The following is a 19657-nucleotide window of genomic DNA, read 5'->3' as shown; positions in this document are numbered from 1 at the left end:
TTATGTTAGTACTACCGGGTGAGAGCCTTTAGCGCTCCCCATTTGTCCGGCCAAGTACTTAATGCCATCTGCGGCAAATCTACAATAAGTCACGTCAAAAAAAAAGTGTACGATTACATAATCATGTGACGGGTGTGCTCGTACGGTCACGTGCATCCATATGCATACATTTTGGTACCATGTCACATGATTTTTTTTGCCAATTTGCACTGTAAGTCTCACTAAATGTCACATAATTATGTTAATGCGACAGAGTCCTAAAGTGGGTACATTATATTGCTCATGACTGTACACCGGGAAAGGGTCGATGTAGAAAAAGCTCGGAAAAGCTCTCATTAAGTTATCTAGCCTGTCCGTAAAATTCCATTGCCTAAATTTATTCAATTTGGACTTCAATCTGATCAATATGGGTAACGGATTTACTGAATCTAAGGATCTCTCACTGATATTTATTTATTTATTACTATTAGCTAAAAACATCATCATTAATGCGATAATGATAGCGTTTAGAAAGAAAGAACAACATCAAAAACAATCACAACAACAAAAATCAATCACAACAATCTTACTTGCGACACAGTACTTCAAAAGATACTCTATGGAACTCAGTCAATAAGCATGTGAACAGATCTAGATTATGTGATATTTCATTTAGTATTTCAATGGCCCTTGTTAATGAACTAAACTTAAGCATGCTAGTCCTAGCTCCCGGCACTTTAAACAAATCTGCTCTAGGGACCTGTCGAAGTCTGCTGCTCGGTACCACTATCTTTAATGATTCCAACATGGTGATATTAGTGAGTTTTCCTCGAAAGACTTTAAACACGTACTTCCCCAGAGAAACATCACGTCATCCCGATATGGTTAATTAAATCCATCCCGAGAAGATGAGATCCATCAGGCCTGAGGGTGCCCACTTGGGGGCAAACCTCGGCTCAGGGCGTCGTCGTCTGAGAGGAAAAAATAATTGAAAGAATTTATCGACCCTAGCGGATCGATAGCGAAAAGCGCTGATTGAGAGAAATCGTCGACCACGCCGGGGGGAGAAATCCATCCTGAGAGTATCAGAAGTGGCTGTGGGTTGTTTTATTGATGACTGGCTCTGTCCGCCTCGATAGGGATACGGGATTGAGTATATGTATGGGGAAAGTCACTGTGGTTCTGTAGTTCATCGGTTTGCTCCCAGACGACGTTGAACGCCGCAGTGGGCTGAAAATGAAGCTTCATAGACTTAGCGGCTCATGAAATTCAAGTATCAAATTGTGAAAAACGAATCACGTCATCGTGTAGCTTTATCTAATAGAAACATATTTTGTTACTTGCCATTTTTTGATAAAGCTGTTATTTCACGAGTTATTTGTGTTTTTTATTTTTTTTTTGAATCGGGAGCCAAGTGATTTTTAAACTTTATTACTATTCTAGTATAGTAATAAAGTTTGCATACAAAAAAAAAAACCACAAAAAACTTGAAATAACTTACTATTCTATTCTAGAAGAGATTTTTAAACTTTAACTTTATTACTATTGCTCTATCCTAACCTTTTTAATGTCACTACCCCTGTGAACAAGTATGGAAATCGAGTTGAACCCTAATTTAAAATAATTAAAACCACACAAAATCGAACGAATAATGTTTATTATGTAAGTAAGAAAATGCACGTTTAGGTAACTAGTAAAGTAACTTAACTAGTGTGAAGTCCTAACTAAGCTACAGTCTAATAATAAGTTGTGGATACGTCCAACCGCATTATAACTTTGCGAACATGGTGAGATGGTAGTCAATACTTATGTAACTTTTAGTAACTTTTCGATTTGTCAAAAGTTTACCTTCTACAAAGCTTGTCTTCGCAGAAATTCTATATTCAGCTGCTTGATTTGTCGGATATGACGTAACAACGACGTGACCCTTGCTTCCGGCTTGCTTGTCGAACGGGGAGCGCCGGTTTAACCCCAGTTAGGGATTTGCATCAATGAGCTATAGTGCATATTTTTCCCAACACAGTTGGCTCGACAGTGATGCGGCTCACCACCAATCACGCTGGTCTAACGGAGAGTTCGGTAAAGTCTATCTTGCGGTGGATGTAGCTTTATGTTTTTTATGTTTTGTATAAAAGATGACAGATGGATAGAGAAACTGTCTATTCTAATATATCATAGACAGCTGGTGAACCGTGATCATAATTATTACCTATTTTTAAGGATTTCGTATCAAACTTTGTGGCTGCAAGTTGTCTTCTGGAGGTTTAAAATGGCCACATCGAAGCAATTCATCTCAGAAAGCAATATTGCAATTTGACATTTGCGCATATAAAAGTAAGTGCGCAATGCAAACAAATGTCAAAAAGATGAATTGCTTCGATGTGGTCATTTTAACTCCGCTGATCATCTGGCTCTGCCCACCCCATTAGAATGTACAAGCGTGAGTTTAGCTACGAGCTATTTCTTGCTAATAACAATCTTATTCAGTACTTAAAACGTTTACCAAAAAACGTTTTCTCAAAATACTTATGAATACTTAACAGAAACTTCAACAACATATTCGAAGCACAATGCCTTTTTCTTTGAATGGGTTATAAATCTTTCTTCTTCAGATGAAACGTGACTTATGCGAAGGTATGGACTTTGTGCACTAGAACTTCTGTAAGTATGCTATCGGTAGAGGCTTAAAGGATAGATGAATTAATAACTAATTTGTGGAATATTTAACACTAAGTTAACACACAAACTATCACATTATCTGATTTGATACCAGTACATAAATACCTATAATGGTGCTAATTTATACACATCATATATTTTTATTTTAAGTTATACCTGTCATTTTCTTATCCACTGAAAAAGAAGGCACGGGTAATTGACATGCATAAAATTTATGCTACACGCGTTAATTTTAAGCAGAAATCTTAACCCTTAACCACCTAGCATACGTCTCACAGATCCCGATAAATATAAAATCGTGAATTTTGTTGCGCCTGAGCGTTGTATAAACTTGTTCGTTCCTGTACCTTTTCCCAGCGGACCTCAGTGCCACACAACAGCTAGTCGCAGTCAGACGTGCGCGCGTTTGTCTGTGGTAAGTAAAAAGGTGTGGCTGGGGGCCTGAGATACCCCTGTTAGGTGGTTACGTGACTTGCTATGTCGTGAGATTGTCTACCCAGCCCCAAGGTCAAAAGACTGAAACCAGATTTTTATTTATGAAGAGTCTAGCTAAACTACTGACTAGACCACACATGGAGCGTCGTGCAAATAATTTGAAATTGCAACGAGATATTCGAATGGCATCGACGCATCCTGGATAGTGACAGGGAAATCCCTCCATCAGCAGTTGCAACTAGCAGTAACGCTGAAGAAAGGTTAGCGGTGCGAAAAAACTGTTCCACTTGAGACTCAAAAAAAAAACGCAAAACACAGTACATTTGTTTCGAATGCAAAGCTCCTATTTGCCTGGAATGCTCAAATAAAATGTGTTTTCACTGCCGTGAAAAATTGTAAGTTTAGGCCTTGCAATTTTATTTAAATTTTGTTTTTATTGAGTATATTGTTTTTTTTCTAGATTATATGATTACTAAATATTAAAAAAAAAAAGTACAAAACAGTACCTAGATCATGTGATTATTTTAAAGGATCTCATTATCCAAATATGTTAGTTTTTAAGTGAAAAATAAGAAGTGTTGATTATTTAATTGAAATTTAAAACTAAAATGTTGATTTTCATGTTATTTTCTTATTCTAATAAATAGTTTATACAGTCATAAACTAACTTTTATTAAAAATCTAAAACTTACCTCACAATATTGGACAAACGAGAATAAAATTGCTCCGGGGTCTTACAGACGTATGTCAGGTGGTAGTGTGACAATAATAGGTGCTAGGTAGTTAAGGGTTAAACAACCCTCTAAAAATTTTACATCGGCCAATAACCCTACATAATTAGTAACAGAAACAGATTGCATACCCGCGAGATACCTATTTGATTCGCCCGGGTTATTAATTCATTTTTAAATTGACGACCTTCAATAAGCCATCTCTTTTTTTTTTCTTCGGCGGTTAAGAAAATTACAGGCATAACTTAAAATAAAATTAGATGGTGTCTAGAAATGAAATCCAATATTTTATTAAATTTTATAATTAGTAAGTAGTTTATTAATTATAAAAGAAAAAAATTAAATAGTCTAGGTATCCATCACAGGCTTCGTCTAATCTGATTAAAAATGATTGCATGTTAGAACCCACAATGATGAAAAAGCTGAAAGTTTAATTAAGTACTATAATGGTACCGATTCGGCAACCCACCCAATAAATTTCAACATAATTTGACAGGACTAAAACTAGGTTCATCTCTCTTTTGCGCTTATTGTAAGTGCAGGACGGCAATAGTTTGTAGGCTGCCTGTCCACCGGAGCGGAGCGAAGCAGCGGAGCGTAGAACGGAGAATATTTACTAGGATTGCATTAACTAGTTCGTAACTCCCTGTATTGGTCAATATTTCTCCGTTTCTCCGCTCCGCTGTGTCTCTCCGCTCCGATAGAAAAGCAGCCTTAAACTGGTGCTGTCCTTCACTTACAATACGCATAAGAAAGAGATAAAACTAGTTTTAGTCCTGCCAAATTATGTTAAAATTAAGTGGTTGGTTGCCCGAATCGATAACAGGATTGCACTAAGTTCGCAACTCCCTGTATTGGTCAATATTTCTCCGTTTCTCCACTCCGCTGTCTCACTCCACTCCGGTGGACAGGCAGCTTAAGAGGTGTCAAACTAAAATTGGGTTGATGGTTGCCCTAACAGGCACCATTCTCGAACCAAATTATATCTTACTGGCTCTTAATGAGTTACATAATCTTCAAAGTTTCGAAGGTAAGTAGATATGCTTTGCAGATTTTATTCGAAAAGTTGTTTTATCTCATTGCCTTACAATAATTGTTATCTTGAACATTACTATAAACTTAAACAGCTGCGATAAACTTATGCGTATAAGGGCGCCATGCGGTTAATCCTATCACATGTACATCTTGGTTTTTTCGAGCTTTTTCTACATCTACTCTTCCCAATGTATAGTCATGGGCAATTTCATGAACCCACTTTAGGACTCTGTCGCACTAACATATTTGACATTTAGCGAGACTTACAGTGCAATTTGTCATAAAAAAATGATGTGACATGGTACCAAAATGTATGTGTCGTGGCCAGATCTTGGAATGATGTGTTCGACCATTTCATAAAATGGTCATATTTCATGAAATAGCCAACTTAAGTTAACCATGTCGTGGAAAAGTTAACGTCAGTAATAAAATGCGAATAGTCAAAATTGTCAACCTAATCGACATGAAAAATTATACAATTACATCGATTCATCGATTATAATATCAATCAAGTTTCAAATATAATCGTCACCAGCGCCACTACCGGTGGATAATCTTACTAATTTTACAATGTTTGGCCATATCATGAAGTAATCATGCATTGCATGCTCATATAGTTAAACGTTTTGTGTTCATCTGGCCAAACTACATCATGATGTAGCCAATGAATGATATTCTATTTCATGAAAGAAGTCAATTTCATGAAATGATCGAGCACATCATGAAATGTTCAATCTGGCCACGATATATGCATATCGCGACCGTACGAGGACACGCGTCACATAATCAATATAATCATGTAACCGTATACTATGCTGTGTAATCGTCAGCTCGATATTAATACATGAAATGTGCAATTAGGGACTTTCCAGGCTAAGTTCCCCAAAAACAATTTAGATGGCGCTGTACAGATTTTCCTTAATTAAACCTTTACGCTCAGACACAATTACATATTCAATAATATGATCAAAATAAAGAGAAGCAATATAGGTAGGAACATAATTCTATACATACATTAAGATCTAAATATAAAGCAACAATTATGTTTATATAATAATAATGCTTCTGTCATTAAGTATATATTATTGTATTTTGGAATAATTATGTACTTGCGGCACGCTGAGAGGTGAGGATATGGTATCCCGACGTGCCGGCAGAGTAGGGGAATGATTGGTGATGGCGGAGATAAAGTAGAAGCAAGCAGAAATATATACAGTTTATTAAAAGCACTTCACAAACTTAGTAACATAGTCACAAACATAATAGTTCACAATATACACATTTCACAAAAGAATCAAGTCTTAGGGATTAGAGGGCACGGCCCTAAACAGTATAATATACTTGTTGTTTTAATGAAGGTCGGGGATGTAGTGAGTCAAAAGTGAGTAGAATGAAAGGAAATGCGAATGGAATGGAATGAGAATTTCGTAATTTAAAATGATGATGGTCCGAACAAAAGGCCAGTATGTGCAGAGTTTGTACTCTGCTACATACTTACTAGAATAATTTATTTATTTATTTATTTATTTATTTATTTATTTATTTATTTATTTATTTATTTATTTATTTATTTATTTATTTATTTATTTATTTATTTATTTATTTATTTATTTATTTATTTATTTATTTACATTTCACGACTTTACAGTGCATAATGAGGAAGTACGTAATTATCACGTTAAATCTGTACAACGCCATCTATATTGTTGTAGGTAAACGTAGCCTGGAAAGTTCCTCGTTTAATTTCAGTGTGTAAATAGAAGCCACTTGGCAGCTATATTGAAGTTTCTTTGTATCTGCTGACCGTATACCAGACGTTTCATGACATACGAAAATAAATGCATTAACTACTACCGTTTTCGAAGAAAAAATTCTTCTTTTCGATGGTACACGAAGCGTACAAGCGCCCAATACCTAAATAATATCATAAAGTTAACATTTTGTTCAGATAGAGGCGTGGCCGGGCTGGGTCGCATACGCTGTGGCCCGGCCAAAAAATATTCTATAACTGATGAAATACTGTGGTACATATTTTTCCCTTTTGAGTACAGAAAAGTACGCATCCGTACAGCTTAGAGACATTACCACGGCCTATTTTTGGCGCCGTGCCCGGGCCAAGTCGTAACACACCTGCTGGCCACATTTTATCTAATACAGTAATAACAACATACTTGAATACATTAGGTACTTAATACAAACTTCTTCATTAACTATACTTCTTCATTAATATACTGACGGTCGCAAGTCAATATATTTATGAAAACATTATGTAAGTACGGTCACGAGCATTAATATGTATACACTTTGGTACCATGTCAAACTAACTTTTTTTACAAATTGAACTGTAAGCCTCACTAAATGTCAAATATGTTAGTGCTACAGAGTCCTAAAGTGGGTACATTATATTGCTCATGACTGTACGTAAAAATGTATCTCTCCTTCCGAGAAACTGTGAAAGGCATACTTACAATACAATAACAATAAAATTGCTATTCAAAATTCTAGATTAAGTAAATTAAATTCATCTTTCTGGGGTTATGTATCGGTTTTTCCAATAAAATACCAGATATTATTTTAAATTTGTCAGAAAATAAATTTAAAGATCATGTGAAGCTTACTTTATGTCATAAAGCTTATTATAAGATTAATGACTACCTAAATGATAAAAATGTCTGGTATTGAATGTGTTCCTCTAGTTATTAAATAGCTTGTAATGTATACCCTCATTGGTTTTTAAAAGATGTGTTGCTGTTGCAGTTTCTTGTCATTTCTTCTCCTCAGCCATAACACCTTGCGAAATGATATATAGCTACAAACCCACTGACTGACTGACTGACTGACTGACTCACTCACTGACATAATTGTTCTCCCAGAAGGAGCGTCGGGGGGTAAAAATGGTGTATGGGGGGTGTGATCAAGATCTTCCGGTGAGTATGGGAAAACTTCCAGATCTTGGAAAACTGCTCCGCATCAGGGAGAGACTCTACGGCCTGGCGCAACTATCGCACCTGGAATGATTCTTTTTTCACAAAACCTATTTAAATCTTGGTCAAATTTTATCGTGGGTGAAAAAAAATCAAAATGGCGGAAAAACAAGATGGCCGCCATACAAAATTTTATTTTTCCAGAAAATGTCTCGTGGGTAAAAATGATGTATAGGGATGTGATCGGATCTTCATGTTGAGTTTTTCAATACTGCTCGATCTTGAAAATCTGCTCCGCATCAGGGAGACACCCTACGGCCTGGCAAAACTATAAAACCTGGAGCAATATTTTTTTCACGAAACCTATTTAAATCTTGGTCAAATCCAATCACCGGTGAAAAAAAAACAAAATGGCGGAAAAACAAGATGGCCGCCATACAAAATTTCGTTTTTCCAGAAAATGTCTCGGAGGTAAAAATGATGTATGGGAGGTGTGATCGAAACGTCAAGCCGAGTATGGAAAAACTGTTCGATCTTGAAAAACTGCTCCGCATCAGGGAGACACCCTACGGCCTGGTGAAACTATCGCACGTGGAACTTTTTAGTTTTCACGATACCTATTTAAATCTTGGTCAAATTTAATTGCCAGTGAAAAAAAAACAAAATGGCCGAAAAACAAGATGGCCGCCATACAAATTTTTCGTTTTTCCTGAAAATGCCTCGGGGGTAAAAAATATGTATAGGGATGTGATCGGAACGTCATCTTGGAAAACTGCTCCGCATCAGGGGCACCCTACGGCCTGTCAAAACTATAGCACCTAGAACTTTTTTGATTTCACGAGACCTATTTTAGTCTTGGTCAAATTCTATCGCGGTAATAAAATGGCGGGAAAACAAGACACGCGAGCAGCTTGCTGCGAGCGAACCACGCGACATCTAGTTATTATATTATATATAGCTACAAACCCATGTACTGACTCACTGACTGACTGACATAGTTGTTCTCCCAGAAGGAGCGTCGGGGGGTGAAAATGATGTATGGGGGGTGTGATCTGGACCTCCCGGTGAGTATGGGAAAACTTCCAGATCTTGGAAAACTGCTCCGCATCAGGGAGACACCCAACAGTCTGGCGAAACTATCGCACCTGGAACGATTCTTTTTTCACAAAACCTATTTAAATCTTGGTCAAATTCTATTGTGGGTGGAAAAAAATCAAAATGGCGGAAAAACAAGATGGCCGCCATACAAAATTTTGTTTTTCCAGAAAATGTCTCGTTGGTAAAAACTGTGTATGGGGGTGTGATCAAAACGTCAAGCTGAGTATGGAAAAACTGTTCGATCTTGAAAAACTGCTCCGCATCAGGGAGACACCCTACGGCCTGGCAAAACTATAAAACCTGGAGCAATTTTTATTTCGCGAAACATATTTAAATCTTGGTCAAATCCAATCCCCGGTGAAAAAAAACCAAAATGGCGGAAAAACAAGATGGCCGCCATACAAAATTTTCGTTTTTCCTGAAAATGCCTCGAGGGTAAAAATGATGTATAGGGATATGATCGGATCGTCATGTTGAGTATGGAAATACTTTTCGATCTTCGAAAGCTGCTCCGCATCAGGGAGACACCCTACGGCCTGGCGAAACTATCGCACATGGAACTTTTTTGTTTTCACGAAGCCTATTAGAGTCTTGGTCAAATTTTATCGCCGGTGAAAAAAAAAAACAAAATGGCCGAAAAACAAGATGGCCGCCATACAAATTTTTGTTTGTCCAGAAAATGTCTCGGGTGTAAAATTGATGTATAGGGGTGTGATCGGAACGTCATCTTGGAAAACTGCTCCGCATCAGGGAGACACCCTACGGCCTGGCAAAACTATAGCACCTAGAACTTTTTTAATTTCACGAGACCTATTCAAGTCTTGGTCAAATTCTAGACGTAAAAAAAAATGGCGGAAAAACAAGATAGCCGCCATACAAAGCTTCGAACTAATACAAGACACGCGAGCAGCTTGCTGCGAGCGAACCACGCGACATCTAGTTATAATATATATAGCTACAAACCCATGTACTGACTGACTGACTGACTCACTGACATAATTGTTCTCCCAGAAGGAGCGTCGGGGGGTCAAAATGATGTATGGGGGGTGTGATCTGGATCTCCCGGTGAGTATGGGAAAACTTCCAGATCTTGGAAAACTGCTCCGCATCAGGGAGACACCCTACAGTCTGGCGAAACTATCGCACCTGGAACTTTTCTGTTTTCACGAAACCTATTTAAATCTTGGTCAAATTCTATTGTGGGTGAAAAAAAATCAAAATGGCGGAAAAACAAGATGGCCGCCATACAAAATTTTCGTTTTTCCTGAAAATGCCTCGAGGGTAAAAATGATGTATAGGGATGTGATCGGATCGTCATGTTGAGTATTTCAATACTGCTTGATCTTGAAAAACTGCTCCGCATCAGGGAGACACCCTACGGCCTGGCAAAACTATAAAACCTAGAGCAATTTTTCTTTCGCGAAACATATTTAAATCTTGGTCAAATCCAATCCCCGGTGAAAAAAAACCAAAATGGCGGAAAAACAAGATGGCCGCCATACAAAATTTTCGTTTTTCCCGAAAATGCCTCGGGGGTAAAAATTGTGTATGGGGTTGTAATCGGAACGTATTGTTGAGTATGAGAAAACTTCCAGATCTTGGAAAACTGCTCAGCATCAGGGAGACACCCTATGGCCTGGCGCAACTATCGCACCTGGAACGATTCTTTTTTCATAAAACCTACTTAAATCTTGGTCAAATTTTATCGCCGGTGAAAAAAAATCAAAATGGCGGAAAAACAAGATGGCCGCCATACAAAATTTTGTTTTTTCCAGTAAAAGCCTCAGGGGTAAAAATTATGTATGAGGGATTTGATCGGATCGTAATGTTGAGTATTTAAATACTGCTCGATCTTCGAATTGCTCCGCATCAGGGAGACACCCTACGGCCTGGCGAAACTATCGCACCTGGAACTTTTTTGTTTTCACGAAACCTATTTAAATCTTAGTCAAATTTTATCGCCGGTGAAAAAAAAAACAAAATGGCCGAAAAACAAGATGGCCGCCATACAAAATATCGTTTTTCCAGAAAATGTCTCGGAGGTAAAAATCATGTATGGGAGGTGTGATCGGAACGTCATCTTGGAAAACTGCTCCGCATCAGGGAGACACCCTACGGCCTGGCAAAACTATCGCACCTGGAACGATTTTTTTTTCACAGAACCTATTTAAATCTTGGTCAAATTTTATCGTAAATGAAAAAAAATCAAAATGGCGGAAAAACAAGATGGCCGCCATACAAAATTTTGTTTTTCCAGAAAATGTCTCGAAGGTAAAAACTGCGTATGGGGTTGTAATCGGAACATCCCGTTGACTATGGAAATTTTTCTTGATCTTGAAAAACTGCTCCGCATCAGGGAGACACCCTACGGCCTGGCAAAACTATAAAACCTAGAGCAATTTTTCTTTCGCGAAACATATTTAAATCTTGGTCAAATCCAATCCCCGGTGAAAAAAAAACAAAATGGCGGAAAAACAAGATGGCCGCCATACAAAATTTTCGTTTTTCCCGAAAATGCCTCGGGGGTAAAAATGATGTATGAGGAATGTGATCGAAACATCATGTTGAGTATGGAAATACTTTTCGATCTTCGAAAGCTACTCCGCATCAGGGAGACACCCTACGGCCTGGCAAAACTATCGCACCTGGAACTTTTCTGTTTTCACGAAACCTATTTAAATCTTGGTCAAATCCAATCCCCGGTGAAAAAAAACCAAAATGGCGGAAATACAAGATGGCCGCCATACAAATTTTTCGTTTTTCCAGAAAATGCCTCGGGGGTAAAAAGTGTGTATGGGGTTGTAATCGGAACGTATTGTTGAGTATGAGAAAACTTCCAGATCTTTGAAATCTGCTCCGCATCAGGGAGACACCCTACGGCCTGGCAAAACTATCGCACCTGGAACTTTTTTGTTTTCACGAAGCCTATTAAAGTCTTGGTCAAATTCAGTCACCGGTGAAAAAAAACCAAAATGGCTTAAAATCAAGATGGCCGCCATACAAAATTTTGTTTTTCCAGAAAATGTCTCGAGAGGTAAAATTGATGTATAGGGGTGTGATCGGAACGTCATCTTGGAAAACTGCTCCGCATCAGGGAGACACCCTACGGCCTGGCAAAACTATCGCACCTGGAACGATTTTTTTTTCACAGAACCTATTTAAATCTTGGTAAAATTCTATCGTAAATGAAAAAAAATCAAAATGGCGGAAAAACAAGATGGCCGCCATACAAAATTTTATTTTTCCGGAAAATGTCTCGTGGGTAAAAACTGTGTATGGGGGTGTAATCGGAACATATTGCTGAGTATGGAAATACTTCTCGATCTTGAAAACCTGCTCCGCATCAGGGAGACACCCTACGGCCTGGCTAACCTATCGCACCTGGAACAATGATTTTTTCGCACAACGTATTTAAATCTTGGTCAAATCCAATCGCCGGTGAAAAAAAACCAAAATGGCGGAAAAACAAGATGGCCGCCATACAAAATTTTTGTTTTTCCTGAAAATGCCTTGGGGGTAAAAAATATGTATGGGGATGTAATCAGAACGTCTTGTTGAGTATGGATATACTTCTCGATCTTGGAAAGCTGCTCCGCATCCGGGCGGCACCCTATGGCCTGTCAAAACTATCGCACCTAGAACATTTTTGTTTTCACGATACCTATTTAAATCTTTGTCAAATTTTAACCCCGGTCAAAAAAAAAACAAAATGGCCGAAAATCAAGATGGCCGCCATACAATTTTTTTGTTTTTCCTGAAAATACCTCAGGGATAAAAATTATGTATGTAGGTTTTGATCGGAACGTCATGTAGAGTACGAGTATACTTCAAGGTTTTCGAAAACTGCTCCGCATCAGGGAGACACCCTACGGCCTGGCGAAACTATCGCACCTAGAACATTTCTGTTTTCACAAAACCTATTTAAATCTTGGTCAAATTTTATCGCCGGTGAAAAAAAAACAAAAAGGCCGAAAACAAGATGGCCGCCATATAAATTTTTGTTTTTCCAGAAAATCTCTCGGTGGTAAAAAATATGTATAGGGGTGTGATCGGAACGTCATCTTGGAAAACTGCTCCGCATCAGGGAGACACCCTACGGCCTGGCAAAACTATAGCACCTAGAACTTTGGCGGGAAAACAAGATGGCCGCCATACATAGCTTCGAACTAATACAGGACACGCGAGCAGCTTGCTGCGAGCGAACCACGCGAAATCTAGTTATTATAATATATATAGCTACAAACCCATGTAGTGACTGACTCACTCACTGACAGAGTTGTTCTCCCAGAAGGAGCATCGAGGGGTGAAAATGATGTATGGGGGGTATGATCAAAATCTTCCGATGAGTATGGGAAAACTTCCAGATCTTGGAAAACTGCTCCGCATCAGGGAGACACCCTACGGTCTGGCGCAACTATCGCACCTGGAACGATTCTTTTTTCACAAAACCTTCTTAAATCTTGGTCAAATTTTATTGTGGATGAAAAAAAAACAAAATGGCGGAAAAACAAGATGGCCGCCATACAAAATTTTATTTTTCCAGAAAATGTCTCGGGGGTAAAAACTGTGAATGGGGGTGTAATCGGAACGTATTGTTGAGTATGGAAATACTTCTCGATCTTGAAAACCTGCTCCGCATCAGGGAGACACCCTACGGCCTGGTGAAACTATCGCACGTGGAACTTTTTAGTTTTCACGATACCTATTTAAATCTTGGTCAAATTTAGTTGCCGGTGAAAAAAAAACAAAATGGCGGAAAATCAAGATGGCCGCCATACAATTTTTTCGTTTTTCCTGAAAATGCCTCGTGGGTAAAAATTGTGTATGGGGTTGTAATCGGAACGTATTGTTGAGTATGAGAAAACTTCCAGATCTTGGAAAACTGCTCAGCATCAGGGAGACACCCTATGGCCTGGCGCAACTATCGCACCTAGAACAATATTTTTTTCACGAAACCTATTTAAATCTTGGTCAAATTCTATTGTGGGTGAAAAAAATCAAAATGGCGGAAAAACAAGATGGCCGCCATACAAATTTTTCGTTTTTCCTGAAAATGCCTCGGGGGTAAAAATGATGTACAGGGGTGTAATTGGAACGTCGTGTCAAGTTAGAAAATACTGCTCGATCTTTGAAAACTGCTCCGCATCAGGGAGACACCCTGCGGCCTGGCGAAACTATCGCACCTGTAACTTATTGGTTTTCACGAAATCTATTTAAATCTTGGTCAAATTCAATCACCGTTGAAAAAAAATCAAAATGGCGGAAAAACAAGATGGCCGCCATACAAAATTTTCGTTTTTCCCGAAAATGCCTCGAAGGTAAAAATTATGTACAGGGATGTGATCGAAACGTCATGTAGAGTATGGGTATACTTCCAGGTTTTCGAGAACTTCTCCGCATCAGGGAGACACCCTACGGCCTGGGAAAACTATCGCTCCTGGAACGATAATTTTTTCACCAAACCTAATAAATTCTTGGTCAAATTTTATCGCCGGGAAAAAAAAAAACAAAATGGCCGAAAAAAAAGATGGCCGCCATACAAATTTTTGTTTGTCCAGAAAATGTCTCGGGTGTAAAAACGATGTATAGGGGTGTTATAGGAACGTCATCTTGGAAAACTGCTCCGCATCAGGGAGACACCCTACAGCCTGGCAAAACTATAACACCTAGAACTTTTTTGATTTCACGAGACCTATTTTAGTCTTGGTCAAATTCTATCGCGGTAAAAAAATGGCGGGAAAACAAGACACGCGAGCAGCTTGCTGCGAGCGAACCACGCGACATTATTATTATTATTATATTATATATAGCTACAAACCCATGTACTGACTGACTGACTCACTGACTCACTGACAGGGTTGTTCTCCCAGAAGGAGCGTCGGGGGGTAAAAATAATGTATGAGAAAAGTGATCGGGACCTCCCGGTGAGAATGGGAAAACTTCCAGATCTTGGAAAACTGCTCCGCATCAGGGAGACACCCTACGGCCTGGCAAAACTATCGCACCTGGATCGATTTTTTTTTCACAAAACCTATTTAATTCTTAGTCAAATCCTATGGCCGGTGAAAAAAAATCAAAATGGCGGAAAAACAAGATGGCCGCCATACAAAATTTTGTTTTTTCAGAAAATGCATCGGGAGTAAAAACTGTGTATAGAGATGTAATCGGAACGTCTTGTGGAGTATGAAAACACTTCTCTATCTTCAAAATCTGCTCCGCATCAGGGAGACACCCTACGGCCTGGCAAAACTATAAAATCTGGAGCAATTTTTCTTTCGCGAAACATATTTAAATCTTGGTCAAATCCAATCCTTGGTGAAAAAAAACCAAAATGGCGGAAAAACAAGATGGCCGCCATACAAAATTTTCGTTTTTCCTGAAAATGCCTCGAGGGTAAAAATGATGTATAGGGATGTGATCGGATCGTCATGTTGAGTATTTCAGTACTGCTCGATCTTGAAAAACTGCTCCGCATCAGGGAGACACCCTACGGCCTGGCAAAACTATAAAACCTAGAGCAATATTTTTTTCACGAAACCTATTTAAATCTTGGTCAAATTCAATCCCCGGTGAAAAAAACCAAAATGGCGGAAAAACAAGATGGCCGCCATACGAAATTTTCGTTTTTCCCGAAAATGCCTCGGGGGTAAAAATGATGTATGAGGAATATGATCGAAACATCATGTTGAGTATGGAAATACTTTTCGATTTTCGAAAGCTGCTCCGCATCAGGGAGACACCCTACAGCCTGGCGAAACTATCGCACCTGGAACTTTTTTGTTTTCGTGAAGCCTATTAAAGTCTTGGTCAAATTTTATCGCCAGTGAAAAAAAACAAAATGGCCGAAAAACAAGATGGCCGCCATACAAATTTTAGTTTTTCCAGAAAATGTCTCACGAGGTAAAAATGATGTATTGGGGTGTGATCGGAACGTCATCTTGGAAAACTGCTCCGCATCAGGGGTCACTCTACGGCCTGGCAAAACTATAGCACCTAGAACTTTTTTGGTTTCACGAGACCTATTTAAGTCTTGGTCAAATTCTATCGCGGTAAAACAATGGCGGAAAAACAAGACACGCGAGCAGCTTGCTGCGAGCGAACCACGCGACATCTAGTACATACATAAACTGCCTATATACGTCCCACTGCTGGGCACAGGCCTCCCCTCAATCAACCAGAGGGGGTATGGAGCATACTCCACCACGCTGCTCCAATGCGGGTTGGTGGAGGTGTTTTTACGGCTAATAGCCGGGACCAACGGGTTAACGTGCCCTCCGAAGCACGGAATCATCTTACTTTTTCGGACAATCAGGTGATTCAAGCCGGAAAAGTCCTTACCAAACAAAGGACACTTTCACAAAGTGATTTCGACAATGTCCCCATCGGGAATCGAACCCGGACCTCCAGATCGTGACCCTAACGCTCTAACCGCTAGACAACGGAGGCTGTTAAAATGCGAAATGACATAAATTTAAACATATTACGTTGAGCTTCAACAAGTTTATTTATGATAATTACGTTGAATAAATGATTCTGATTTCTGACTACATTCGAACGTAAAGTTTGGGACACATCACCAACACCCAGCTATACAGGTTGAGAAGCTGCGGTAGTTTTAAGCGGCTGAGCATAAGCTCACGACTACATCCCAAGGGAGTAGTCAGAAGAACATGCTTGCATTATACCCCAGCTTACGACATCGTATAAACAGTGGCTGCAAGTTGTCTTTGATTACTATGCACATATTATGGCGATAAAAATATATAATAAGCTTCCAAAAGAAATATCGGATATTAGTAAATATAATGACTTCGTGCAAAAATTGAAAACTTACCTAATTAATAAAAAATATTATAATCTGCAGGAGTTTTTAGAATCGAAATAATTATTTTGATCCACAAATTCATTTAATTAAGTTAAAATGCTCTTTGTTATCATGTCTGATGCTGTTGTTGTATTTTATATTGTATTATTGAGTTACTTCAATTTTTATTTCTATTTTTTTTTTTTGATATATAAATGAAAGAAAATTTGCAGTGCCCCGACGGGGTGTCATGTTGTACGTGCTAAATAATTATTTTAAGAACCTTTGTACAAATGATTGCACCAATAAAGAATAAAGAATTAAAGATTAAATATTATTTGTGGCTCTGCCCACCCCATTAGGGATTACGGGCGTGAGTTTATGTATATATGTATGTACGTATACCCCAGCAATGGGTTGGTTACATAGAGCAACCTGGACCTCTTTGGCAAGTTATAATGAACTTTGACATCAAGAGTGAAAAACCTAGGCACAGGGCCCTAGACATTCTTATAAAATATTATTATACAATTTCAGTATCCGTTGTATTCATAAATCATTTTATAAGAACTATTAAATTTATTTACGGATTAAACTGTTTTTTGAAATGGTAAGGCTAATTGTTAATTGCACTTATCTCCAGACTTTAGTCGTTAAGTTAATATTAATTAATCTTGTTTTTATGAGTTTTCTTGAGTGCTGCAAAAATAAGATATTGTTTTGGACTTTAAGCTTGATGCACACATATTCTTGTACCAGATGAGAGCCCATAGCGCTCCCCATTTGTCCGGTCAAGTATTTATTGCCATCTGAGGTAAACTTACAATAAGTCACGTTAAAAAAAGAATATTTAATCTACATTTATAATTCCGCTCGCGATTCCGTTCGCGTTAACTTCGGCTATATTTATCCAGCCTCTTTTCACCTCTAGGGGGTGATTTCTGGAATAAAAACTATGACACGTCCTTTGTTGGATCCCAGACTACCTCCTTATCAAACATCTAAATCGGTTCAGTGGTTTAAGCGAGAAGAGGTAACAGACAAACAGAGTTACTTTTACATTTAGTTTACTTTAGGTTCAATTGTGCAGAAGCAAATGTCACAGGCGGACTCCAGTCCACGCAGCATGGTAATCGCGTGGCGCGAATCATATCGGGGGCTTCGACCAATAAATCGAATTCGCTGCGTTCATCGTTCGAACCCCTCGATATATTTCGCATCGCACGCGGCTGGGTTGCCGTGTAGACCGTTGCGGTGGTATACCTATTAGGGTCATATTTTGCCTTCTATAAAGTTCAGCTTCATGACAATAATACTCCTATTCTACTAATTAACTCTGTATATAGAAAATGTAATAATAATAATCTTTTTTTTCTGTCCAGGGCATCCTACGTATCAGTGCTAACAATAGTAGCCTTCTCCCTGGAGCGCTACCTGGCCATCTGTCACCCGCTGCACCTGTACGCCATGGCTGGTCTACGGCGCGCGCTGCGGATAGTGGCTGCGCTGTGGGTCGTGTCACTTGTGGCTGCCTCACCTTTCGCCATCTACACCACCGTCAGCTACCACGACTACCCGCCTGGTAAGTTTGTCAGTCATAATTTGTCGTTGTCAGTTGTTGTCACTTGTTGTCAGTCGTTGTCAGTTGTTGTCAGTCATTGTCAGTCATCGTCAGTGTCGTCGTCAAGTTCTCGTTCAGTAATAGTTAGTTAAATGTATTTGAGTAGGTATATTTCGCTACATGTAACCAATTTCTCGGAAAACAAATATTATATATATATATATATATATATATATATTTTAATAAAAAGTGTGCTTTTAGTGTTGAAAGTCAATGTAAATCAATAAATCTTTTCAAAATTATATTTTCACCTTTTCCATTTTCTAAAAGAATATTAATAAAGAACATAAAAATTCGGAACATGTTTTCTTTTCTTTAGGCACAAAATTGCTGCCTTTTATAGACCAAAATGGGTTTTATTCTTATTAGGTATAAAATTGTGTACCTTCCTTTTATAAAACCTGATGGGCCTATAAGGGTCACCCTTACAAATTACTTATTTAACAAAAAATAATATAATTTGTAAATATATAACATACTCAAATTAAAAACCTACACTAAAATACGTCAAAATACACAAATATATTATAAAAAACCATATCAGGCGTCAAAAAGCCCTCCGGAAAGCGAGCCCCGCCCGAACGTACCCATTATGCTTGCAGCGTTGCCTCTCTGGACCGCAAGTGAAATACGCTGCGCGAGGAAAAAGCCAGCTCGAGGATGTCCGCTTCCAACCCTTATACGGCGACCAACACCACGCACCAAAGCTTTGGCCTCAGCGCCCTAAGGTCCCGCTGTCACCAACGCAAATGGCACGAACTCATACGCTGATTCCAAATTGGCATGCTTAAACTACTACTCATTTGTAAATTGATATTTTGTCACATATAACAGTCTTGATAAACAATTAGCTCGGTGGCGTGTGAAACTTATATCCCAATAGGGGTAAACAAAGGTTCATCGCAAAATTAACTAACTACCCACACCTCACCGAGCATTCTGTTAGACCAACGTGATATGTCACCACATATCGCCGTATCGTCGTCTACAATGGTCGAGCTAACTGCGTTAGGGAAAAATGTACTTAAAATAACTTATTTGCGGGTTCGAACCACAGCTTGCATATACTCTGCGCGTGCGGTGATCGGCGGCCGCTGTGCAAGCCGCCAACATGGCAGAGCTAAGCGACCCGCACGCGCAGAGTATTTGCGAGCTGCCAACCGCAGGATGGTGGAGGATAATGATAAAGAATGCGTTCTAATTAACGTTAGTTTTTACTTTTTCTGGCTAAATGAGAGCACGTATCGACAGTTTATTATTGAGTGCCAACACTACTGCAAAGCATTTAGTATTCCATTTCAAAGGTAATGAAGTTATAGCCTAATGTAATTTGCATATCGGCCATCATGTT

At 38.8% G+C, this 19657-nt stretch overlaps 1 protein-coding gene across 1 annotated transcript in view; it reads left to right on the top strand.

The window, feature by feature from the left end:
- LOC126375500 (neuropeptides capa receptor-like) overlaps nt 1-19657 on the top strand; it is a 174416-nt gene that overhangs the window by 97281 nt on the left and 57478 nt on the right. Inside the window, exon 3 of the mRNA XM_050022460.1 lies at nt 18068-18267. Coding sequence (XP_049878417.1) covers nt 18068-18267 — 200 coding nt within the window. The remainder of the gene's footprint in view (nt 1-18067; nt 18268-19657) is intronic.

This window comes from Pectinophora gossypiella, chromosome 19, assembly GCF_024362695.1.
Source record: "Pectinophora gossypiella chromosome 19, ilPecGoss1.1, whole genome shotgun sequence".
Classification (NCBI taxonomy): Eukaryota; Metazoa; Arthropoda; class Insecta; order Lepidoptera; family Gelechiidae; genus Pectinophora; species Pectinophora gossypiella.
Note: the sequence above shows the minus strand (reverse complement) of the source record. Positions and strands in the feature narration are given on the sequence as shown.